Genomic DNA, 26,908 nt, shown 5'->3' on the forward strand with positions numbered 1-26,908 from the left:
TCAATTTTCAGGAATTCCTGCGGGAGGCAGTGGAATCACAACCTAGCAAATCATGTGTGGGTAGGAAGTATGATGGCTTTGTTCATCATTATTCTCGTTCCGATATTGGCAATTGCTCATTTTGTGAAAGCGTCATCACAAATAACTGTGCCACAGCTATTATCTTCCACATTGTAAACACTTACCGTACTGACAGTTATCACACCTGTCTCTTCATTAATCACTATGCGGGTTGGAGTTGCAATCCAGCATAATTTCTGAGGCCACAAATTAAGACACCCCTGCCTCAGGTGGATGAGAAGAGTACCTGAAGGAGCGTCTCCACCCCCACTGTTCTGCCCGGACACTGAGGTCCAGCTCAGAGGGCTTTCTGGCAGTTTCCTCCCTGCGATAAGTGAGGTTGCAGGCAACCAGGCAGAGGGCCTTCTTGGTAGTGGCACCCGCCCTGTGGAACACCCTCCTGTCAGATGTCAAGGAGATAAACAACTATCTGACTTTTGGAGGACATCTGAAAGCAACCCTTTTTAGGGAAGTTTTTAATGTTTGATGTTTTATCATGTTTTTAATATTCTGTTGGGAGCCGCCCAGAGTGGCAGGGGAAACCCAGCCAGATGAGCAGGGTATAAATGATAAAATAATAATAATAATAATAATAATAATAATAATAATAATAATAATATCTGGAAGGTCAGGGGAGCTGGCAGAGAAGGGGAAGGGGAAGGGGAAGGGAAAGGTGAGAATTCTTTTCCAGTTAAGATGTTAATTCAAGCCACAAAGGTTCTTGGTCTGTAAAGCTCAGCTCCACTATGATGTAGGCTTTCATACTGTAACTTATAAAATAGTCATTGCGATCTTCTGCCACATCTTAGTGTAGCCGAATCTAAATGGCAAGGCAAATATACCAGATTTTTCGCCCCATAGGACGCACTTTTCCCCCTCCAAAAATGAAGGGGAAATGTGTGTGCGTCTTATGGGGCGAATGCAGGCTTTCGCTGAAGGCTTCAGGAAGCTATCTGCAAGCCTCGCGCGCCCGGCGGGAGGTCCCACCGAGCGCGCAAGGCTTGCGGGCGGCAGCCTGCAGCCCGAAGCACGGGGCACGCTGCGGAGCACGCCCCGTGCTTCGGGCAGATGTCCGCAAGCCTCGCGCGCCCAGCGGGAGGTCCCACCGGGCTTGCAAGGCTTGCAGGCAGCAGCCTGTTCTAGGGGCTGGGGAAGCTCGGGCTTCCCCCTCGCCAGCCCCGCGCCTGGGGGGGAAATAAATTTTTTTTCTTTATTTCCCCCCCCCCCAAAAAAAAATCTAGGTGCGTCCTGTGGGCAAAAAATATGGTAGTTAAACTTTAATTCTTAAATGTTCCCATCTTACATTTTTCAACATATGAAGCAGCAAAAAGATCACATTTCCCTCAATTGATTTACTGTGGATTTATCCATTCATTTGAAGAAAATCTTTCTTCATTCAAGCACTTGCTTGGAATTATAGCAACTACTACTGAATGAGTCTTTAGATTCAAGCCCCTCCTCCAACTGGAATAAAGACCGACAGACACCTAGCTGGTCTTGCACCAGCTTCTACAATGAGTCAATGAAAAAATAATAATCAGGTCCTTCATCCGTATGGTTTAGTTTCAGCAATCATGGGTATTGTTTTAATATTACAGTTCACTGGAATGGAAATACAATTCAGAAGGATTTTTTTAAAGTTGATGATCAATAATGTAGTCATTTTAAAAATATTTTGAATTCTCCAATACAGAATCAATTAATTTTACAGATGTTCTCCTGTCCCTTCTTGACGGAAATGATGCTTCTTCAATGAGAACGAAATTGGTCAGCTCACATCTATTAATCTAAATAGGAATGATACTGATACTGTATTTTGGGACGCGAGGGCAAAACTAGACATAGAAGCGGATTGCAATGAAGTATATTAACTCCCTTTGGAACGACTTTTTCACCTCTGACTTGGGATTACAGCAATAGCAAATACTAAGCATGCTTTCAAAAACCACACACAATTCACTTTGTTTTTAGTGTTTTCATACATGTTCAGTTATCAATACCTGGCTTTTCAAATTCCTGATTTATTTCTATCGAGCATACCGGGTTCTGGGAGTTTCCCCCCTTATGCATAATGTAGTTCAAAGTATGAGCCCTTTATTATCCTTGGCTAGAGTGTGGCATGCAGTTAAAGCTCAGGCCCAGATCTCCTTCTCTGTTGCAAAAGAGACTTGCATTGGCGAGGGATGTTTTGCAAAAACTGCACACCTCAAACTTGGACCAGGTTCTTAGACTGGAATTACATAGAGAAATCACACACATCGGGACATGAAGAGAGTAGGTGCATATTCAGCAGCAGAAGTAATAAACATTTTTGTAAGTATGCAAAGAAACCCATTGTCCATATTCTGACATGAATAAATACAATTTAGAAATAAATATATTTGTCAGAAAAATAAATGTATATGTATCAATAAATAGAATGGCTTGAATTCATAGGTATTAATAAATAAGCTTCTTGGCTGCAATTAATGTATTCTTCAAAACCATAGCAACTGTCATTGGTCCTACGCCTCCCGGGACTGGCGTGATGAAACCAGCTTTCTTCTTTACCTCTGGGGGGGTGGGGAGCAATAGAAAATGCAAATAAAACTTAAGTTAATATGCTGGTCATCAGACAAAGCAATCCACAAACAACGGTGTGAGGAACAACATTTCTGTTTGCTGGTCAAATTACAGATGCCAATAGGCAATACATTTCAAAATGGTTTGTTTTTTTTCCAATCCCAGGATTTTAGAGTCTGATCATCGAATTTATTATTTCATAAGATTAATCGCAGTTGATATCTGCGAATCAACTCCAAAGATGGGTTGAAGTCTTCCTTTGTTACAGATTCATTATGAGGCCTTGGCCAAATCAGTCTCCACCCCCCAATCTATACACTGAGAACAAGAATTTATTTGTGCTAAGTACTTTAAAAGGTAAAGGGACCCCTCAACATTAGGTCCAGTCGTGACAGACTCTGCGGTTGCGGCGCTCATCTCGCTTTACTGGCCGAGGGAGCCGGCGTACAGCTTCCAGGTCATGTGGCCAGCATGACTAGGCCGCTTCTGGCAAACCAGAGCAGCGCTCAGAAACACCGTTTACCTTCCTACCGGAAGGTAAACTTGTACTTTGACGTGCTTTCAAACTGCTAGGTTGGCAGGAGCAGGGACCGAGCAACGGGAGCTCACCCCGTCGCGGGGATTTGAACCGCCGACCTTCTGATCGGCAAGCCCTAGGCTCTGTGGTTTAACCCACAGCGCCACCCACGTCCCGCTAAGTTCTGTACTTGAGTCCTAAAATTAAAGCCATGTTTATTTCAGAAGAAATCAAGGGATGCTCATAAATCTTGAAAGTATAACTCCTGTTCTCGGTGCGGGGGGGGGGGGGGGGACCTCACAAGGAGGTGGGAAGAGCTAAAGGTTTGTTGTTTCTCAAGCAACTGTCATGTTTTCATTGAAATTTATGGGAACACAAGAGACTGGAGCAGGTCTGAGCTGATAGTGTAAATTAGGCCTGATCTGAAAAGTGTCACCGTAAGGCCATTTTAGAAGGGTCCATTCCAAATCAAGTTTGGGGAAGGTTGTCCACAAATACATCAAAGCATCTATTTTAGGTGGTGTGTTTTAATTCTCTAAATACAGCTAAACTTGGTGGAACAGTATCAACATTTTGCAATGCCTTCGGTACTTTCAATGTTTTTTCAGCTTGTAAAAGCAACAAAATCCATCCTTGACAAACTGGATCCTCAGCTTTGGAAGCCCTCATTCTTGGGGCTTTTTTACAGTGGAGAAGTTCAGGCCAAATAGGATATATTAGGCCAGAATACTCATCTCCCTTTAGTTAGCAAGAGCCATGTAAGGAGAAAATACATAGTTCTTTGAACAAAGTATTTGCAAACCTGGGACACATTTTACATTAGGTACTGGGGGGTTTTTTTGTGTGTGAAAGAACTATATTAGCAGAACACTGTTGGTTAATGTTTAAATCATATGAATATATGCACACACACAACACTATTAAAATGCTTAACATAAAAGAAAATTACAAGAGAAAATGGAAGTACTGATAAGCCCCATGAGATGAACTTTCTCAAAGGTTACTCAAGGAAATAGCTGGGTAAAGCACCCTTCAGATTCTCTAGGGTGTCCAATTCCTCTAAATATGTGGGTTAACTTTCAGTATGGCTCTTAATATTTCTCTTTTGGCCAAGGGAAAAATAATGTGTTATTTAAACTCGCTGCTTCAAGAGCAGTTGTAACTGGAACAGATTCCTACTCCCCCCCCCCAAAAAAAACCCACTGCCATTTTGCTTACCTTCAAAGTCCACATCCCCGACTAAGTTGGTCCTTCCTGTGAGAGGATCGTGGATATGGTTGATCCCGACATCGATCACTGCTGCCCCTTCTTTAACCATATCAGAAGTAATCAGCTTGGGGACACCTGAAACCACCAATCCAATTAGGATTCACAGATCCTGAGGGGCGGGGGGGGGGGGAGAAATGTGAATACTTAAGCTTTTAAGCACTTTATATTTGATGAGGGATACTAATACCTCAGTCATTACGTCCATAGTTTCATCGGAGAAATTATAGATGGTATGGTTATGCGAGCCAAGGAGACGAGTAACTATACAGCCTTTAGAACTTGGGTAGGCAAACTAAGGTCTGGGGGCCGGATCCGGCCCACTCGCCTTCTAAATCCGGCCTGCGGACGGTCTGGGAATCAGCATGTTTTTACATGAGTAGAATGTGCCCTTTTATTTAAAATACATCTCTGGATTATTTGTGGGGCCTGCCTGGTGTTTTTACATGAGTAGAATGTGTGCTTTTATTTAAAATGCATCTCTGGGTTATTTGTGGGGCATAGGAATTCGGTCATTTCCCCCCCTTCAAAATATGGAGGTCTGAGGGACAGTGGACCGACCCCCTGCTGAAAAAGTTTGCTGACCCCTGCTTTAGAAGACATCTGAAGGCAGCTCCGTATAGGGGAGTTTTTAAAATGTTTAACGCTTTATTATGTTTTTATATATGTTGGAAGCTGCCCAAAGTGGCTGGGGCAACTCAGTCAGGTGAGTGGGGTATAAATAATAATAATAATAATAATAATAATAATAATAATAATAATAATAATAGGACATCACTATTGTCATCAGAGAAATGTTGGGAAGGTGTGTAGTGGTGTGTTTATAGCATTGGGCATGGCTGGAAACAAATATTTAGAAACCATAAGTCCCTCGAACCTTATAGACTAGCAGAATAGCAAAAAAGGCCAGCACTGCCACTACAACCTTCAAGGGCAAGTTACGAAGAAGAATTACAGACCTCTGGAGGAAGGGAGGGGGAAAATAATCCTCAGAAAATGTTGGTATTTGTAGAATTAAACAGGCCTATAATTATATTGGCGTACCAAGAATTCTGCAAATACTCAGGTGTAATTAGGCAACTAAGGCATTTCTAAGTTTGAGGTTGATTTTTTCCACAGACATTTTGGGCTACCATGAGCTATCAGCTCCTCCTCACCCCCAAGGATTTCAAAATAAAACCTCTTGCTTATATAACTTAAACCTATTGCATAATAAATACAGCATTTTTACAATTCCAATACTGCAACTGTAAACCTGGCTGTAATTTGGATATAAGGACGGTAGAACCCAGGACCAAAGTTTTCCATCTCCCTATTTATTAATTCTGTACTATTCTTGTAAATGCTAGACACTCTGAAATTTTTTATTCCTAAAATGCCATTGTTCCCAAGCTCTTGCCAAATTCTAGGCAAGTTAAGTAAATGCTGGGCTGCTTTGCATAAATAGCTGCTAGTGAAAATGTGAACTCTTCAGTGCGAAAGTGAGCCTGCGCCATAGCTTGCACCCATAAAATCCATGCAATTTTCACTTTACTGCGGCACAAGCATGAAACATGCGAAGTTTGCGGTCACAGAGACAACATAATAGTGACTTTCAGACCTACACACAGGCCCCACTTACAAAACATAATGCATTCCTTGGAAATTGTTAACTAGGCAAGGGTTCGCATATGAGTTGATGATTGCAACTGATTCCTATGGGAAATTCTCTAATGTGTTCCCTGTTAGAATTCCTGCTCTGTGATTGCAGTCATGGGATTGTTGTCTATCACATGACGGTGTATGTTTTGATTCCACAGTGTGGGAAGTGACGGAGACAGGATGTTTGTGTTACTGTGTTCTGTGAAGTGGGACTATTGTCCTTTGTTCTTTCTCTCTTTGCTGTCTGATGCTAGAGAGGGAGCCATGTTGCAGTGCTCCGTGTATATTTATATGTAAATAAAGTAAATAAAGTAGACGCGTAAATAAAGAGGGACGTGGGTGGCGCTGGGGGTTAAACCACAGAGCCTAGGACTTGCCGATCAGAAGGTCGGCGGTTCAAATCCCCGCCACGGGGTGAGCTCCCGTTGCTCGGTCCCTGCTCCTGCCAACCTAGCAGTTCAAAAGCACGTCAAAGTGCAAGTAGATAAATAGGTACCGCTCTGGCAGGAAGGTAAACAGCGTTTCCATGCACTGCTCTGGTTCGCCAGAAGTGGCTTAGTCATGCTGGCCACATGACCCGGAAGCTGTACGCTGGCTCCCTCGGCCAATAAAGCGAGATGAGCCGCAACTGGACCTAATGGTCAGGGGTCCCTTTACCCTTTACCTTTAAAGTAGATTAGCCAAAATGCGGTGTTGCTGAGGTCTGTTACGCAAACTGCGAACACTCTGCGGATCCCTAAGTGTCCCGGTGTCTGTTGGCATCGGTTGCTGTGATGTTCGGGCTGAAGAAAGCTTTTGAATCTCCCAAACAAAAGACCAGGAGGGAGAGAACATGCCAGTCGGGCATGTGTCTCTGCCAGGGTCCTACTCGAGTGTAGGACGAGCTCCTGGCATTCCCTACCACACCCTCACCCAAAAGCAAAAAGACCAAACAAACCCTTGGGAACACCTAGAAGAAATGCTCTCTTATTTGTTCAATCGCTCCCTGCTCCTTGCAGATATCTGAATCTGCCGTGTGTATAGCAAGGTTTGGGTACTAATTCCTCATATTTGGACATGAGAATTTTTCCATAATGAACATTTGTAAAGCGGGATGTGTGTGTATATTTGAATTTTATTGTATTTTAAAACATTGGCAGTGCTACGTTACCTGCAGCAACTATTACAATATCAGCAAGCTGCGTATGGATCTTCAGTTGATCTTTGGGTGTATATCTGTGAGCAATTGTAACTGTAGCATCACCTGAAATACATATGTATTAGTCCCAAATACTGATCATTTACATTTACTACAATGCAGTAATGATTGAAATGATCGTCCTAGTGTTAGCACACTGTTTATAGCACTTTCTTTAGTTTGCCATTATGTTGGAAGTACAGTATCAGACCCTGTAAAATAAATTCTATTTCTGGAAGCCTCAAAAGTAATACAAATGTCTTATCACACAAGGTTTTCATTCTAGAATGCACTTTTGGCACAGTCCACTGGAAAATTATTCTGTGCGAGGCCCATTGAAATAAATGGGGCGTGTGCAAGAGAACTTTGTAACCGTGGCCTTCTTTTCCCCTACAAACATTAAAAAGAAACACTGACATCCGAAAATATCCTCATCTTATCTCAAACTCAAACTCTAGAGTAGTCCGAAAGATCACAGTTTGGAAGGTCAAAATTACTCAGTGCCAAATGTCCAGCAGATTCTCTTAAGGACAGCTGGCATTCATCATACTATATGGGCAGGTAAGAGTATACAAATAGCAAAATGGGTTATGTCTCTAAAAGCTAAGGATCTAAAACATTATTTTGAAAATCAGACATTCTAAATCCTGTTATGCATTTAGATGCTTACGAACTATTTTTTCTTCCTTTGAACCTTCCCTTTTCTCTGTGCTGAGGGTTTCAACAAAACAGAATGTTATTCAACATACCTCCGGGCCTTTCATGTCCTCCGTCGGTATGTAAAAGCATGGAAATAGGCATTCCAACATTCTTTGATCTCCCAACGACAACGACGTTCCTTCCAAATGTCTGTATTCCTTTCAGAAGGAGAAAAATAATATCGAAGAGAGTGACTCATTCCTATGGAATGAAAGGCCTTCGATCGTACAGATTTGAAATGTTGGATTATTATGAATTGCCATCAGTGGCTTTTCTTTACAAAACATCACCCAAAACGTCTAACAAAATAGTACGAAGATTAAAACCAACGTAGTGTCAAAGCAGAATAAAACCTTTAAGAAATCCATACATATAAAAGGCAGGTCTAACGCACCCCACCAGTTGAAAGAGGGCACAAATATCTGAAATCCTCCAAATTAAGGGCTTGGGTAAAGAAGGTCTGGGTAAAAGAAGATTTTTTGCAATGGCAGATGAAAGTAATGGACTATATGGAATTGGCAGAAATGACTGGCAGAATCAGAGACCAGGGAGAAGAGACGGTGGAAGAAGATTGGAAGAAATTCAAAGATTATTTACAAAAATATTATAAGATTAATGAATGTTAGGATGACATCAGATTGAAAGTAAAAGGTTATTAGTAAAAAGGTGTAAAATTAAAAGACTTAATATTTTAAGATATTGAGATCAAGACAGATTAAGATATCAAAATTAAGATAAAGATCAGTTAAGACAGAGGGAAGGGATTTGCTGATCAAATATATGAACTGGAATACAGCGAGGGGAGGTGTGGGGAAGTCTGGGAAATAAGTAAATGCAAGGAATATTATGAAGATGGAATTGTTTTTATTTGTCTTTTTCCTTCTCTTTTTTTCTGTTGCGTTGTTGTTTTTTGTCGTTTTGTATTTTTGTATTTTTCTGTTTTTTTTTATGTAAAAACCTTAATAAAAATATTATTTAAAAAAAGAAGATTTCCCCCCCCCCCGGCACCTAAAAGTAGATAGTGATGTCAACAGAATTATCTCTCTGGGGAGAGTATTCCATAATCTGGGAGCTACCACTAAAACGTTCTCATGTTGCCACTCTCTGTACCTCCTTCAGAGGGGGCACAAAGAGAAGGTCCTTGAATGCCACATTCAGAGCCCAGTTTGGTTCATGTGGCGAGTGGCCGTCCTTGCGACAGGAAAACCAGATCTAGCTATTGAACATAATTTTCCTTTTGGAAACATTTGTTCTTTTTCTAGTATAGAAACTGTGGTAGGGTACCATAGTTAAGTGCTCCTTTTTTGCTGAATTAACCATTATGTGACTGACCTTACAGTTGTACCTTGGAAGTCGAATGGAATCCGTTCCGGAAGTCCGTTCAACTTCCAAAACGTTCGGAAACCAAAGTGTGGTTTTTGATTGGCTGCAGGAAGCTCCTACAGCCAATCAGAAGCTGCAGAAGCCCCGCTGGACATTCAGGTTCCAAAGACGTTCGCAAACTGGAACACTCACTTCCGGGTTTGAGGCATTCAGGAGCCAAAACGTCCGAGTACCAAGGGGTTCAGGATCCAAGGTACTACAATACAGCAAAGCTGTATCCCTTTCGGAGGTAATAGCTCGCTAGATAGTTCCATCTTGAAATACCACATCTTAGATCAAAGCCAGACTTTAAACCAGAGCTTACATATTTATGTAGCTCTATATAGAAGGAGCGTCTCCACCCCCATCGTTCTGCCTGGACACTAAGGTCCAGCGCCGAGGGCCTTCTGGCAGTTCCCTCGCTGTGAGAAGCCAAGTTACAGGAAACCAGGCAGAGGGCCTTCTTGGTAGTGGCACCCACCCTGTGGAACGCCCTCCCACCAGATGTCAAAGAGAACAATAACTACCAAACTTTTAGAAGACATCTGAAGGCAGCCCTGTTTAGGGAAGCTTTTAATGTTTAATAGGTTATTGTATTTCAGTGTTTTGTTGGAAGCTGCCCAGAGTGGCTGGGGAAACCCAGCCAGATGGGCGGGGTATAAATTATTATTATTATTATTATTATTATTATTATTATTATTATTATTATTAGATGAGGTGCCTACTCTTGATTTACACTCTGGTAAGAATTAAGTTCTGGAAACATCCTGGGCTGGGTTAAAGTAATGCACTGCCTTGGGGGCTGCTGCTAAAAACAACCCAAAAAATTAGTGCACAACTCAGCTGCCCAAATTTTGACTGGTCCAGCCAGAGTGACTGTATTACACATAAAAAAAAATATATTACAATCGCTACCTTTTTGGGAAATTATTATTAAATTGTTACATTTATGTCCTGTCTTTCCTCCAATGACCTCAAGGTGATGTGCAGGGTTCACCTGCCATCTTATCCTCATAAGGACTCTGCAAGGTAGTTGAGAGCCAGTGTGGTGTAGTGGTTAAGAGCGGTAGTCTCGTAATCTGGGGAACCGGGTTCGCGTCTCCGCTCCTCCACATGCAGCTGCTGGGTGACCTTGGGCTAGTCACACTTCTCTGAAGTTTTTCAGACCCACTCACCTCACAGGGTGTTTGTTGTGGGGGAGGAAGGGAAAGGAGAATGTTAGCCGCTTTGAGACTCCTTAAAGGGAGTGAAAGGCGGGGTATCAAATCCAAACTCTTCTTCTTCTCTTCTTCTAGTTTAAGCTGAAAAATAGTGACTAATCCAGTCTCCCATTTGAAAACAAGTTTCCCCATATCTAGCTGACCACTCTAACCGCTATACCACACTGGTTGCCTGAAAGCAACAGGGATCAAAAAAGAGAGAAAACTGTGGTTTTTCTGCACCTTGTACCCCACTGCTAAATATTAACCAAAAATATGTTGGTGCACTCCTTAAAACAAAAAGATGGGCTAAGCATATCCAATGAAACAAACCACAGTGCAAATCCAAATTTTATAGCATCTCCTATTTCATTTAGGATCTAAGCACCGCAGGATCGTATAACTTGATACCCTATATTTCTCTGAAACACCTCATTTCTCCTACCTGTTCTTTTTATTATTTCCCAGACAGCAGCAGCAGTGGCAGGTATAACAGAAGGTTGGTCAAGACACAGTTGTCCTATATTGAAAATATGAAAACCATCCACATCCTTTTCAGGGGCAACAGTGTTACACACAGTTCTTTCATCAATGTGACCTGGAAAATACAATTTCATGTCCTTTTTGTTATTTGGAACTTGTCTGATGGGCTTTATGTTCAGCGGATAACAAACAGGGTTGAGCAGGAGGATGTTTCTAGGATTCTACGAGGATATATTTACCACTACAGTGGTACCTGAATTTCGTGACAGCAGTCACGAAATTAAAAGACGCCTGCTCCTTGGGAGAAAGGCGATGGCAAACCTAGACAGCGTCTTAAAAAGCAGAAACATCACCTTGCCAACAAAGGTCCGTATAGTTAAAGCTATGGTTTTCCCAGTGGTGATGTATGGAAGTGAGAGCTGGATCATAAAGAAGGCTGATCGCCGAAGAATGGATGCTTTTGAATTATGGTGCTGGAGGAGACTCTTGAGAGTCCCATGGACTGCAAGAAGATCAAACGTATCCATTCTGAAGGAAATCAGCCCTGAGTGCTCACTGGAAGGACAGATCCTGAAGCTGAGGCTCCAATACTTTGGCTACCTCATGAGAAGAGAAGATTCCCTGGAAAAGACCCTGATGTTGGGAAAGATGGAGGGCACAAGGAGAAGGGGATGACAGAGGACGAGATGGTTGGACAGTGTTCTCGAAGCTGCCAGCATGAGTTTGACCAAACTGCGGGAGGCAGTGGAAGACAGGAGTGCCTGGTGTATTCTAGTCCATGGGGTCAGGAAGAGTCGGACACGACTAAACAACTAAACAACAACAGCAACAAAACAGTGGTACCTTGGTAGTTGAACGGCTTGGCTCCCGAACAAATTGGCTCCTGAACGCCGCAAACCTGGAAGGAACTGTTCCAGTTTGTGAATGTTTTTTGGAAGTTGAACGTCCGACACAGCTTCCAATTGAGTGCAGGAAGCTCGTGCAGCCAACTGGAATCCGTGCTTTGGTTTTCGAAAGGTTTCAGTAGTCGAACAGACTCCCGGAATGGATTAAGTTCGACACCCAAGCTTTTTTTTCTATTACACATTGTTATCCATCTTATTTAGTATTTAAAATGGAACTTGTTTGTTGTAATAGGAAAAAAGCATGAAATTAGGTTAAAGGCGTGTGAAAGAAAGTAATAGAAGTGGAAAGAAACTGCAATTGAGTAGATTGGAAGCCTAACACAAAGGTGGTGGATGGTGATGGGAAAAGGAATTATCTGTGGGATTGAGTGTAGGTATGTTTGAACATTTTTAAGGATTGTATGAAATGTATGTTTGTATATTCACAATATGTGTGTATTAATGCTGAATTATTTTAACAATAAAAACTTTTCTTAAAAAAAAAAGTTCGACAACCAAGGTACCACTGTACTCCTAGATTTTTGATGTCCACAATCTGTTCTGTGGGTTTCTGGAGATCACCAGCACATATCCTTAGCATTACTGTCAACCTGATCTGGACGGATGATCTCCTCCTACAGACCATCCACAAAAGCAAAACCTATCCGACTGTTTGAGCTGCCTTTAGAGGATGAAGAGGCTCTGGTGGACGTTTCATGCAGAACTTCTGGTCAATAACCTGGACTGTGGCAATTTGGGCTCATGGTTGAATGGGAGAACAACGAATGTTTTTCGGCTGTCCAAAAGGACTGCTGAGGTTTGACCTGCCTTCTTATTTTTGGTTTCAAAATTCACCAAGCCAAAGAACTTGGTGATGGAAAAGGGGCACCCTTTTATTACAATTCTAGGTCCACAATCCAGTGACGAGAGCCATATGTGCATTCTGGCTATGACCTTGGAAATCATGAGTTTGGAGTTAAATCTGATCATTTCCAAGGACAAATCTGTCAACAGTGCAGCATACAAATAGTTTTTCCTCAAGACATCTTTTACTGCCTTTGGAGTAAGGTAAAGGTAAAGGGACCCCTGACAATTCGGTCCAGTCGTGGCCGACTCTGGGGTTGCGGCACTCATCTCGCTTTACTGGCCGAGGGAGCCGGTGTACAGCTTCCGGGTCATGTGGCCCGCATGACTAAGCCGCTTCTGGCGAACCAGAGCAGCGCACGGAAATGCCGTTTACCTTCCCGCCAGAGTGGTACCTATTTATCTACTTGCACTTTGACATGCTTTCAAACTGCTAGGTTGGCAGGAGCTGGGACTGAGCAACGGGAGCTCACCCCGTCGCGGGGATTCGAGCCGCCGACCTTCTGATTGGCAAGTCCTAGGCTCTGTGGTTTAACCCACCCGCATCCCAACCTTTGAGTAATCAGGTTCAATTATGTCAGATACACAGGTCACACATCGACTGCCCTTGCAAACATCAAGTTGGCAACTGATGCTCTGAGCAATACTGCTGAGGCTTTAAAGCTTGTCTTTAGAGCTACCTCCATGCACAAGAATTCATAGCCTTGCCTTTGCAGTACATAAGAGAACAGCCTAACCTGCATTCACCACACAAGTTTTAAGTTTGTCTATGATGCAAAGAGTCAAAGAACAGTGTTGAGCCTGGTTCAGTTTATATTACACTGCCACCATGTGGTCAATCTTTCATTCTCATTTATTTATGAAATGTATAATTTGCCCTTACCGAGTAGTTCTGGGGTAGAAACTGCAAGCAGGTGAATAAAATCATCATCATCATCAATCTTTTTTACGGTCCAGAGACCCAACAAATCGTTACACAATTCATACAGCCTACCTCCAGGTTAAACAAGCATTTTGTTCAGAATATAGGGATCACTGGTTCTTGCAACCACCGATAAAAACTTTGCCACTGCTAATGTTTTAGTGTTTGTCCGGTCTTCCAATAGGAACCTGACATAGTGAGCCTCCGATTTTCCCGGGAAAGGTACCAGCAAGGGTAATATCAGTTCAGCCCTGGCTTGCTCATATTTTGCACAGTGTAACAAAATATGTTTTATGGAATCGATGTCTTGAGCACACGAGCAAAGTCTGTCCTGGTAGGGAACTCCTCTCAACCTGCCATCCAACACTGCAGAAGGAAAGACGTTTAGTCTGGCTTTGGTGAAAAGCCTTCGATAATTTGGTACTGTCAGGCTTTTAATGTAAGATGTTAACTTAAAGACATGCCCATATTGTACTCCTACTGCCAGCGGACTACAGACTGACTGCGTGTGATCGAGATCACAAGTCACTGTGTGCATTATCCCATAATCTTTGCTTTAACGTCTTTAGGGCGCCTTCATAACCCAGGTAATACAGTTGGGGGGGGTGACAGGGTGGATGTGAGGGCGATCTGGCTGCGAAATCTGTCACCCCATTGATCGCCAGGGTTGATTCGGCTGAATAAAATCAGCATTCTAGCCTGCAAGCACATTAATAAAAAGTGGTATTGAAAATATGGCCATTACCCCCAGAAGCAGTTGTTTGAAATAAATGATGAGAATCATCTCTTTCAGCTTTCATAATAAAGTTACTACCGAGGGCAGAAAATGCCCCCACTGTATGTTGGAAAAATAATTACCAATACAGTCAAGGTACTGAATAGTTTGGTTATTTATAAACCTTTTCTCTCGTTGCAAGGTTTATACTAAGTTAAGTGCACTTGATTTTTCTCATTTATTCCTCAAAATTGATGGTTGCCATCAATTTGATTTTAATTAATTTTATAATGAATGTTTTTAGAATGTTGGATTATTTTGATTGTTGTTAGCCGCCCTGAGCCCAGCTTCGGCTGTGGAGGGCGGGATATAAATAAAAATTTATTATTATTATTTATTAAAACCACCCGACTTTGTGACATTGTATAAAATAACATTACCTGGCAGAGGTAACTGGATTAATATACCACTGACTCTTGGATCCTTGTTTAATCTGCCAGTCAGATCTAAAAGTTCTTCCTGAGAAATATCTTTGGGCCTCAGTATTATTTCACTGCAAATGCCTAAAGTAAAAAAGAGGAAGCAAACAATATCATCAGCAAAACATTAGTTCCGTTTAGTCACATGCAACAAAATCCAGATTGTGCAATTCTATCTATCGGTAGCATTTTTAATTAGAATACTAAAATAAATTCACACTCAGTATTTAATTATTCGTTTGTTTATTTTATTAATATATTTTTCCTTACAGATAGTGGGTGAGGAACCCACAGCCATGGGGATGCTACTAGCCTTCTCGGGATCACTCTTTTGTAACGTACAGTGGTGCCTCGCAAGACGAAATTAATTCGTTCTGCGGGTTTTTCCGTTGTGCGAGTTTTTTCGCCTTGCGAAGCACCACTGCATTTAAACACTGACAACGGCGGGGAGGGGCGGGGAGAAGCAGGACAGCTGCTGCAGCCGGTACCACTGTGCGACGCGGCTGCTGGAGGGCGGCGGGACTCAGGAGCGCGACTCCAGGGAGAGAGAGGCGCTGGCGGCAACGGCTCTCTGAGGGGAGCGCGCGAGGGGGGTGGGCAGCGGTGCGAGGCACTAACCGTCAGCCGGAAGGTGGGAGGGAGCCGGAGGAGCGGGGAAGCGAGCATGCGTGTGTGCAGTGTGCGTCGCCATGACACGAGAGGCAGGGCCGTTTCGTCTAGCGAAGCAAGCCCTTAGGAAAATCCGTCTTGCGAAACACCTCAGAAAACGAAAAACCCTTTCGTCTTGCGAATTTTTCGTCTTCCGAGGCATTCGTCTTGCGGGGTACCACTGTATCTCTCTCTCTCTCTCTCTCTGTGTGTGTGTGTGTGTGTATGAGAGAGAGAGAGAGCGCGACAGAGAGACAGAGAGAGCAAAATGCAGTAGCCTGGGAAAAAGAACCTTGCAATGAGCTCAGGGTGGGGAGCCTGGATGGGAAAAGAGAGGGGAGGGCAAGGGGGAACACAAATAAGAAATATTTGAGGGTGGGGGGTTTGCCCGATTTTGTCCTCGCTCTGGGAGCCATATTACCAAAGTCTGGCCCTGGAGGAGGAGACTTCTGCAAGTCGTCAGTTCCAAGATTTGTTAATTAATGGGGAACAGCGGGGAGCCAAAATGGAGAGATGGGAGTGGGAAGGGGAGTAGAGAGACTGACAGAGTTCCCAGCAGATGTCAAGGCAATAAACAACTACCATATTTTTCGCTCTATGATGCACTTTTTCCCTCCTAAAAAGTAAGGGGAAATGTGTGTGCGTCTAATGGAGTGAATGCAGGCTGCGCAGCTATCCCAGAAGCCAGAACGTTAAGTGGGATCACTGCTTTCACTGCGCAGCGATCCCTCTTGCTGTTCTGGCTTCTGGGATTCAGAATATTTTTTTTCTTGTTTTGCTCCTCCAAAAACTAGGTGCGTCTTATGGTCTGGTGCGTCTTATAGGGCAAAAAATACAGTATTTTATTTTCAAAAGACAACTGAAGGCGACCCTGTTCAGGGAAGTTTTTAATGTCTGATGCTGTATTGTTTTTAATATTCAGTTGGAAGCTGCCCAGAGTGGCTGGGGACACCTAGCCAGATGGGCGGGGTATAAATAAATTATTATTATTATTATTATTATTATTATTATTATTATTATTAACGCCACAAATTCTGCCCTCTGCCAGCATGGAGATTACCTCCCAGGAAATGCAGCCTCTGAAAGGAAACACACATTGTGTCCAGAAAACTGCCATTGTTCGGAAAACTGTTTGAAGAAAAAGGCATACCTACGGCTGCCGCTGCTTTTACTTTATTTCTCACATACGTGTGACTGGCTGGGTTGTCTCCTACTAAAACAACGGTGAGATGAGGCCTCTTGTTCCCAAGGGCAAGCCAGGAGTCTACATCCTTTCGTATCTCCTCGCAGACCTGGGCAGCCAGCTTTTTCCCTGAGATAATAGTTGCTTCGGTACTATAAAATACAAAGGATAAAAACGAATCGTTAAAAGGCTAAAGTTTTAAGGCCAACACTTTACCGCTCAGCAAAGATGTCGTCCTAAAGTGTGCATTAAGAAACGTTGCCGTTATAACACCTTAACCTGCGTATAAATGGCATGAGCACAATATGGCTACCGCACCTAGGACAGGGATCAGCAACCTGTTTGGATCAGTGGACAGGTTTGGGAATTTGAGAAAGTGCTGTGTAAAGGTAAAGGTAAAGGTAAAGGGACCCCTGACCATTAGGTCCAGTTGTGGCCGACTCTGGGGTTGCGGCGCTCATCTCGCTTTATTGGCCGAGGGAGCCGGCGTACAGCTTCTGGGTCATGTGGCCAGCACGACTAAGCCACTTCTGGCGAACCGGAGCAGCACACGGAAACACTGCTTAGCTTCCCGCTGCAGTGGTACCTATTTATCTACTTGCACTTTGATGTGCTTTCGAACTGCTAGGTTGGCAGGAGCAGGGACCGAGCAACGGGAGCTCACCCCGTGGCGGGGATTCGAAGCGCCAACCTTCTGGTCAGCAAGTCCTAGGCTCTGTGGTTTGACCCACAGCGCCACCCGCGTCCCTAAATGCTGTGTAGGGCATAACAAAACACACGAGAGCTGTTACGTGGGTGCAGCACAAACACAACATGGCTGCCATATTGAAACAGAGGGAAAGCCAGACATTTGCATTCATCTCCTTCCAGTCAGTCACAGTGAATTAATCCACAAATTCTGCAACAAAGCGCACGACACCGATAGCAACAGACAAACCCCAGGAAGGAAACACAACAACTCATAATACAGAATGTGGAACAAAGGTGTATCACTCTGACCTGAAGCCAGGAGAGTTTATATCAGTGTTTCCCAACCTTTGGTCTTTGGCAGTTTTTGGACCACAGTTCCCATCATCCATGACCACTGGTCTTCCTAGCAAGGGATGATGGGAGTTGTAGTCCAAAAACAGCTGGAAACCCAAGGTTGGGAAATGCTGGTTTATACAGTATCCCAGAGGGAGTTTGATGATACAAATCCTTATGCAACAGTATGGCATCCTGTTCCAATACGACTGTATCAAAAAGGCATACAGTGGTGCCTTGCAAGACGAAAGGAATCCGTTCCGCGAGTCTCTTCGTCTTGCGGTTTTTTTCGTCTTGCGAAGCAAGCCCATTAGCACCTTAGCGGATTAGCGCTATTAGCGGTTTAGCGGCTATTAAAGGCTTAAGGGATTAGCGGATTAGCTGCTAAAAGGCTATTAGCGGCTTTAGTGGATCAGCTGTTAAGCGGCTTGGGGAAAAGGGGGGGGGAGGGAAAAAAACCCCGCAGAAACTCGCAAGACATTTTTGTCTTGCGAAGCAAGCCCATAGCAAATTCATTTTGTGAAGCACCTCCAAAACGGAAAACCCTTTCGTCTAGCGGGTTTTCCGTCTTGCGAGGCATTCGTCTTGCGGGGCACCACTGTATAGCCAAAGTTCATTCTGTCAAAAATCCTTACCAAAATTCTCACCTCAGAAACTTTGAACATTAACATCCAACATAAAATTGCACTCTGTTCCTCCAACTAGGGGTGCAAACCTTCCCTCCTCCTCCAGAGCTAATCAAGGAAGAAGGGATCTCATGCCTTATTGTATTACCATTGTAAATATTTCCTTCTCCCGCCCCCACCCCCTTGCAATGCATGGAAACTGGACTGGCTGAACAACCCTTCCTTCCTCGATAGCCAATAACAGTGTCTCCCATACAGGTAGTGCCGGATTTACATATAAGCGAAACAAGCTATAGCTTAGGGCCCCATTCTCTTGGGAGCCCACCAAAAAATTTAAAGGGAACCCCCCCCCCATACAGCAACAGTGTTTTGTGTTGTGTAGGCTCCTATGATGTAAGTCATGGGCCCCGCCTGCTAGCCTGCTCCCTAAAATATGCCCTCTTTCTCTTTACATTTCCAACACAGTTTAGAACTTGTTTTGTACATTTTAGCAATTTTACTCGGTGTTAAATACCAATGATACATCATTTTCATATAATTTTCTTTCAACGAGCAGCGTGCAGTCAGTTTTATTTCCTCTTTCCATAACTTTTCTCAGGATGAAAGTTGGCTATTATATGCAAAGTCTCTATCATCACTGCCTTAATTTTTGCGGCTTTCTTGGGGCATGAGCAACGTGCAAGACATGACTTGCCCTCAGTGCTGGATTTACGTATAAGCTAAACAAACTATAGCTTAGGGGCCCACAAAAAATTAAAAGGAAAAGAAAACTTGATGTACATTTCCAAAATATAAGATAAAAAAACAAATAAAATAAAACTTACCTACAGCAACAGCGTTTTGTGTTGTGTAGGCGCCTATGATGTAAGTAATGGGCCCCGCCTGCTAGCCTGCACCCTAAAATATCACTGGTTCGCTCATTTCTATATATAGGGTGCCTACATTCTGCATGGTTGAACGGCAACACTAGCACCCAAATTTAAAGCAGGATTTTTTCCTCCAGCCAACTGAGACTGATGAAAAACATGTCCATGAAGCCTGTAATCAATGGTGCCCAGATATATGCCTTGAGAACACAACAGCCACTTCCATAAATATTTCAGGATACTGGTAGGGAGAACATTTGAGAGAAAGTTATTTAATTATGGTAAACTGGAAAAAGTATATGGCATAAGAAAGCTAAAAACGCACACAGAAGGGTTGTTTAAATCATTTGTTGTCACAGCTTTAACCCTTAGAGAAAAAGGCAAAGACAAGGCCTTTTCCCTCCAACAAAATGACTTCCCAAAATTTGTGAGGGAGTTTAAAAATAAATCATCTTGTCTTCTTAGCATTGGTTCCTGGGCTCAAGAACAAACTCTTCATGTGGTTTCCCAAATTTGCCACTTTCCACATTCATAGAGAAAGCTAGTCGGAATTAAAATTAAAACTTCTGAGAAAGAACACAAAATATCCAAAAAAGATGTAAGTTACCAGGAACCAAAATTCACAGCCAACAAAAAGCCACACATTCCAGTCCTCCACAAAGACAGCAGCTCAAAGTAACAGATCCTATAACTTTTCATTGTCATTTTCTGTTGTTCTTTCCCTGCTTATTTTAATTTTATCTGATTTATCTTCAATTAAAACCTTTTTAGGATGTATGTTACCTTGGGTGATTTTGGTATGAGGCAGAAGGTTGGTAAAAAATATCTAAAATAAATAAAATGTACACATTGGTGAGTTCTCACTGCTATTGAAGCATCTCGTCAGCAAATAGGCGTTTGTCCAATAACCATAGCTGGCAAGCGTCCCTTATTTGGCGGGACAGTCCCTTATCCCAGCGCCATGTCCCGCTGCTGTCCCTTATTGATGATGTCCCTTAAATAAACTACTGAAGGTAATGGGGCCCTTTCTATGTCCAGCTGTGCTTTGTCAACAACAAATTGTTGCTTTTTTGTGTTGAATATATGCTATATGGTAATTTATGGACCTAATAGGTATCTAAAGCCATTTGCACGCAACAAAATATGTACTTCATCAAAGTAATTGTCGATCCCTTATTTTGGCTGCTGGTCCCTTATTTTCGAGGCTGCTGGTCTCTTATTTTCAAATCTGTAAGTTGACAGCTATGCCAATAACCATCGCTCCTTAACCCTTCTCTTAAATGGGGAACTACAACTAATAGATTGCCTGGCTCACCCTCCCTCCTCTCTGACCTCTGGTTATTCTATAAATACTACACATACCCATGTTGCTTGTGCATGTGGTCATCCTCATTTTCCTTGAAGGGTCAGTGGTCCTTTAAAGCAAGAAGAGGGATGGAGTTATGCATACAGCCAATATACAGTGTCACAGCACTATGAAATGCTACTTTCCATATCAGAATTCAGGTGGCTGCATGCGTGGCTTACGCTCTTCTTGCCTTAAAAGAGTTACCGACAATCAAGTCAATATTGTTTCCATGAGAAGACCTCACGGAAAGGAATTACCGTATTTTTCGCTCCATAAGGCGCACTGGCCCATAAGGCGCACCTAGTTTTTAGAGGGGGAAATCAAGAAAAAAAATCTCCAGCCGGGAGAGGCTGCGCGGGGCTAAAGAAGCCATAGCCGTGTGCAGCCTCTCCCTGCCGAAGGGGCTGCATGCGACTATCCCTGAAGCCTTCAGAGCGCAGCGCAAGTTCCCGCTGTGCTGCGAAGGCTTCGGGTTCCTTTTGCTGAAGCCGGGAGAGCAAGACTCTCCTGGCTTCAGCGAAAGGAACCTGAAGCCTCCAGAACACAGCGGGAACTCGCGCTGCGCTCTGAAGGCTTCAGGCGGCTATCCCTGAAGCCTGGAGAGCGAGAGGGGTCGGTGCACACCAACCCCTCTCGCTCTCCAGGCTTCAGCGAAAGCAACACGAAGCCTCCGGAGCGCGGAGGGAGTGCTCCCTCTGCGCTTCGGAGGCTTTGCGTTGCTATCGCTGAAGCCAAGGAGCCTGCATTCGCTCCTATAGCATCTAGGGCAGGCTTCCTCAACCTCGGCCCTCCAGATGTTTTGAGACTACAATTCCCAACATCCCTGACCACTGGTCCTGCTAGCTAGGGATCATGGGAGTTGTAGGCCAAAAACATCTGGAGGGCTGAGGTCGAGGAAGTCTGATCTAGTGGCTTTCCGAAAGCAAGCTGGGAGTGCTTTCAATGGTCCTTTACACATGAACAAGCCCACTTCACCTGATTTGTTTCTCCCCGCTCACACACAGAAAATCAAACCCACATCCCAAACTAAGGGTGACATCCCAACCAGGGATTATGGCTTGGGTTAAATCAGGGTGGATTTGACTAAAATCAAATTTACGATTTAAATCATGATTTTAAAAATATTTAATAATAGAAATTACACACACACATCCGCAACACAAGAATCTTTTGCCCAACGTGGGGTGTCAACTTGAATAAAATATTGGGGAGGCCGAAGTAAGCTCTGCCCCACATAATCAATCACACCAATCAAGTAAGCTCCGCCCCACATTACCAATCACATAACCAATCAGGTAAGCTCTGCCCCGCATAATCAATCTCATAACCAATCAGGTAAGCTCTGCCCCACATAACCAATCGCATAACCAATCAGGTAATCTCTGTTCCGCATAATCAGTCACATAACCAATCAGGTAAGCTCTGCTCCGCATAACCGATCACATAACCAATCAGATAATCTCTGCCCCGCATAATCAATCTCATAACCAATCAGGTAATCTCTGCCCCACATAATCAATCACATAACCAATCAAGTAAGCTCCGCCCCCATAACCAATCGCATAATCTATCAGGTAAGCTCCGCTCTGCATAATCAATCACATAACCAATCAGGTAAGCTCTGCTCCGAATAATCAATCGCATAATCAATCAGGTAAGCTCTGCTCCGAATAATCAATCACATAACCAATCAGGTAAGCTCCGCCCCACATAATCAATCACACAACACGGCATGTGTACGCCATTTGAGTGGCAAAACCCATCTACTTTTTTGTGCGGTGGGGGGGGGGGAGAACCGGCTCCCTCAAATATTTTATTGAGGGGGGGCACTGAAGGGACCTCATCCCCCCCTGAGTTGCTCTCCCAGCTCGAACCCTGAGAGGAAGACCCACGGCCGAGCCATCTGGGCAGCAGCTGCGGGTAACTTCCAAGGAGGCGAGCCCACCTGAGGGCGCCCTGGAATGATGGAGTGAGGGAAGAGAGCCTCGTCCCTCCTACGAATCCTGCCGCCTGAGGCCGCCGCCTCCCCTTGCCTCAGGAGTGGGCCGGCCCTGACCCCAATATCCCCACTTAAGGACTTGGGGGGGGGTGCTCGGCTCTCCCCGCCCCACCGACGACGACCCCCTCGGCCCCCGCCTCCCATGACGCCCTTCTCTTCCCCTCAGCACCTGACGACGCCGCTGCTGAGGGAGCTGCTGCTGCTGAGGCGTTTGCCGGCCGACGGCAGCCGCGGGGAGCCTCCGCGCCGCCTTCTCCGCAGCAGCAGCAGCACGAGGCGGCGGCAAACGGGGGCGCAGGTCGCTGCCGCCGTCGCCGCCGCCATATCCGAAGGCCGTGGACGTCGCCGGCCTCTCGCGCCGGTCCGGGTCGCCGGCCGGCTTCGGGGCGGCTCCGCCTCTGGCTCCTCCCTGCGCCCGCCCAAAGGCAGGCCTCGCCGCCGCCGCCGCCGAGAGAGGGACAGGGGCGCTGTGCGGCAGGCCGAGCGGGGTGGCTCAGAGGCAGGAAGGAAAGGGGGACCGGCTTCCTCTGTATCAGGGAGGGGAGCTGATCTGTCTTCTCTATTTTTCTCTTTCTCTTTCTTTCTCTCTCTCTCTCTCCACCACCCCCTCTCGCTTTTCTCCCTCTCTTTCAATCTATCTCTGTCTATCTCTCGCTATCTTTCTATCTCTACCGCTTTCTCTCTCTCTCTCTCTTTCTTTCTTTCTTTCTTTCTCTCTCTCTCTCTCTCTCTCTCTCTTTCTATCTGTACATCTCTTTCTTTCTGTCTCTCTCAACCTCTCTACCTCTCTCTCTCTCTCTCTACCTCTCCCTCTTTCTTTCTTTCTTTCTTTCTTTCTGAATGACGATTAAATTTATTTTGTACTAATGACTGAGCCATATTAACTTTAGTGTAGTTTCCTGGAATTGGAAGAATTACTAGCTTCATTATAACTTTGCCTCAAGTTATTCCTTCAATTTTCTTACAGAATGCCACTATTTGGTAGATATGTGTATTAAAGGTAAAGGTAAAGGTACCCCTGCCCGTACGGGCCAGTCTTAACAGACTCTAGGGTTGTGCGCCCATCTCACTCAAGAGGCCGGGGGCCAGCGCTGTCCGAAGACACTTCCAGGTCACGTGGCCAGCGTGACATCGCTGCTCTGGCGAGCCAGAGCTGCACACGGAAACGCCGTTTACCTTCCCGCTAGTAAGCGGTCCCTATTTATCTACTTGCACTTTGACATGCTTTCGAACTGCTAGGTTGCCATGTTATGTGTATTAGTGTGAAGCTATTCCCATGGACTTGCCGATCGCATGGTCGGCGGTTCGAATCCCCGCGGCGGGGTGCGCTCCCGTCGTTCGGTCCCAGCGCCTGCCAACCTAGCAGTTCGAAAGCACCCCCGGGTGCAAGTAGATAAATAGGGACCGCTTACCAGCGGGAAGGTAAACGGCGTTCTGTGTGCTGCGCTGGCTCGCCAGATGCAGCTTGTCACGCTGGCCACGTGACCCGGAAGTGTCTGCGGACAGCGCTGGCTCCTGGCCTATAGAGTGAGATGAGCGCACAACCCTATAGTCTGGCAAGACTGGCCCGTACGGGCAGGGGTACCTTTACCTTTACCTTTATTCCCATGGAAAGATCACTACCTGCTGAAGGCATATGTGCGGATCTGGCTGCGCACCTTTGCTGTGGGCTAGGATGGTCTGGCCATAGAAGCTGAAAGATCGCTTTGAATTCCAAAATTCTCTGGGAATGATGCTGCCCCAGGAAGATGTGAAGCAGAAGGCTAACTGGGGCAATTGACACTCCCACCTAAACAGCCTGGCTCCCTGCAGTTTTATGAGAAGTTTCCCCCTGTATATTTGGGATTACCCAACATGGGGATAACCCAATAAACTGGGGAAGATTGGGGTTGGTATTTGAGGTGGCAGACAATTTATTTTAGGGTTTTGGGGTGGGTGGATCAATTGTCACTTTTTGCTGTTCTCCTTTCAATGCCCACTACTTCCTCAGTGCTTTCATTTGTGCTCCTGAACAGATGAATATTCTCCTCCGGCTTTTGATCCCTGAGATTTGAGATCTATCTATCTATCCCTCAGATTTTCACAAAACCAGAAAATAAAAAGAAGCAAATTTACAGTTGCCTAACTGTGTGCTTTTGCACACTTCTTGGGAGAGGAATTTCTTTTAGAAAACAAACAAGCCTCGGTGCATATAAGAGAATCAACAAATTAGAAGGCATAGACAAACAAAAAAGGGAATGCCTTCTGAAGTTGCTCCTCATATGCAAATTCAGATACCTGTGGGTGCAGACTACACCAGTCTAATTCAAATGGGGAGAAAGTGCGTTGACATATAAGTAGTGCCCAGATGTGTACACGCCCTGTGAGTGGTGCACAGATGTTCAAAATGTGGCTGCAAATGCCCCTGGAAGTAATAAGACATGGTGGCCTGCTATCTATCCCTCCCGTGGACATTGTATTGGGGTGGGGGAGAGGTGACTGTCTGCAGGGGCATCTGTGCCCACATATTTAATGTCCATGTATAGGTCTCATATAGAATAGGGACACGGGTGGTGCTGTGGGTTAAACCACAGAGCCTAGGACTTGCCGATCAGAAGGTCGGTGGTTCAAATCCCTGTGACGGGGTGAGCTCCCATTGCTCGGTCCCTGCTCCTGCCAACCTAGCAGTTCAAAAGCACGTCAAAGTGCAAGTAGATAAATAGATACCGCTCCAGCAGGAAGATAAATGGCGTTTCCGTGCGCTGCTCTGGCTCGCCAGAAGCGGCTTAGTCATGCTGGCCACATGACCCAGAAGCTGTACGCCGGCTCCCTTGGCCAATAAAGCGAGATGAGCGCCGCAACCCCAGAGTCGGTCACGACTGGACCTAATGGTCAGGGGTCCCTTTACCTTTATAGGTCTCATGGACAGTTGGACTGTAAAGAAAGAAGTGAAGTATTTTTTAAAAGGCAGTTCTTGGGCCACCTCCTAAGAGTGTGAGTAAGCCTCAGCCTTCCCCTGCCTTCTCAGAACTGAGCAATCTGAGGGATAATTACACACTGATCCACACATTATTCCAGGAGCATCCTTTTTTTATATACATTTTTATTGGGTTTTTTTACATATCATTTTCAACAATCATTTAACATAACTTCTTATCTTATACAATATTTTAGACTTCCGTCAACCACCTCTGATGATTTTCTGTTCTTTATCACTTATTCTGCATTTCTTAATTTCTCTATTGCTCTTAATTAATCATTAACTAATAATTCTCTTCATGGTCTTTCTTGCAATATTTCAAATAGCCCTCCTTACAGAACTTCTTGCAGTCCTACTAGCGTAATCTGTTCATTACAATTGCTTTTCAAATAGTTCATATATTTACTCCAATCTTCTAAGAATCTCTGGTCCCGCAGGTTTCGAATCCTTCCTGTTAATTTATCTAATTCTGCATAGTCCACCCAGGAGCATCCCTATGCAAAATCTGACATGCCATAGAATTAAGAGCAATAGAGAAATTAAGAATGCAGAATAAGTGATAATATCAGAGTGGTGACGGTCTTATTGTATAAGATAAGAAGTTATGTTAAATGATTGTTGAAAATGATATGTAAAAAACCCAATAAAAATGTATATAAAAAAAGATGCTCGTACTAGGGAGCTGAGGCTTACTCACACTCTTAGGAGTGGCCCAGAACTGCCTTTTAAAAAATACTTCACTTCTTTCTTTACAGTCCAACTGTCCATGAGACCTATAAAGGTAAAGGACCCCTGACCCGACTCACTTGGCATTGTGAAGGGTACCACATGTAGCTTGTTCTCCAGTCCATCATGTGAAAGTCACTTGGAGTGGCAAGGGTTTTGTCCAAATAATGAATGTCTCCTTGAATGAGGAAGGAGACTCATCTCATTATGGAGGTGGTGGCAATCATGCAATAACATTGGGGAAGCATTGCAAAACAGCTGATATGCATGCAAGGACATTGAGGGTTGGGGCACCCCAGGTCTGAGTCATGCAATCCTTTTGAATGCCCAGAGAGTGCTAGGGTATCAAATGGTTGTGGAGATCAGAAGTTAAAAACTTAGCTAGAGCAGAGCATAAGGGAAGTATTTGTTTCCACTGGCAGGCCAAAATCCTACACCTATAAAGTATCAGGAGTGAGCTAGCAGTAAATCACTCCATGCCTGTTGGAGTTAACTCTTTATTAGCAAAAACACAACCTGTACTGGAGTGTCAGGCCTAATGGGCACAGCAACCCATCTCCAGTAGGTCTTGCCCCCATGAAGCAGGTGAAGGACTGAAGGTCCCTTTCTCCCCACAGCTGCCTAATTACCCTCTCCAGGGTTCCCCCTTCCCAAGCAATTGGAAACTGGGTCTGCACATCACTAATCTCTCCTCCACCTT

The 26,908-nt window shown here is 44.4% G+C and overlaps 1 protein-coding gene across 7 annotated transcripts; it reads right to left on the reverse strand.

The window, feature by feature from the left end:
- Positions 1 to 1,618: 1,618 nt before the first annotated feature.
- LOC310661563 (bifunctional methylenetetrahydrofolate dehydrogenase/cyclohydrolase 2, mitochondrial-like) lies at positions 1,619 to 22,925 on the reverse strand. 7 transcript variants are annotated; one of them, XR_014503990.1, is made up of 10 exons: positions 22,693 to 22,925; positions 20,539 to 20,591; positions 19,960 to 20,002; positions 16,629 to 16,813; positions 14,792 to 14,914; positions 10,929 to 11,081; positions 7,973 to 8,080; positions 7,197 to 7,289; positions 4,358 to 4,517; positions 1,619 to 2,612 (listed from the first exon to the last, which is right to left on the reverse strand). XR_014503990.1 is itself a non-coding variant. In XM_083407901.1 (10 exons), the coding sequence occupies exons 1-10, from the start codon at positions 22,845 to 22,847 to the stop codon at positions 2,500 to 2,502; spliced, it is 1,152 nt and encodes a 383-aa protein (XP_083264027.1). In that variant the 5' UTR covers positions 22,848 to 22,903; the 3' UTR covers positions 1,619 to 2,499. The 7 variants fall into 7 exon arrangements, 5 of the variants coding, with proteins under 5 accessions (XP_083264027.1, XP_083264029.1, XP_083264030.1 ...); XM_083407901.1 differs by having other exon boundaries at positions 4,358 to 4,483; positions 22,693 to 22,903; XM_083407903.1 differs by having other exon boundaries at positions 4,358 to 4,483; positions 22,470 to 22,703.
- Positions 22,926 to 26,908: the final 3,983 nt, after the last annotated feature.

The sequence above is a fragment of the Podarcis tiliguerta genome (genome assembly GCF_965153285.1).
Source record: "Podarcis tiliguerta genome assembly, chromosome: 13".
NCBI lineage: Eukaryota > Metazoa > Chordata > Lepidosauria > Squamata > Lacertidae > Podarcis > Podarcis tiliguerta.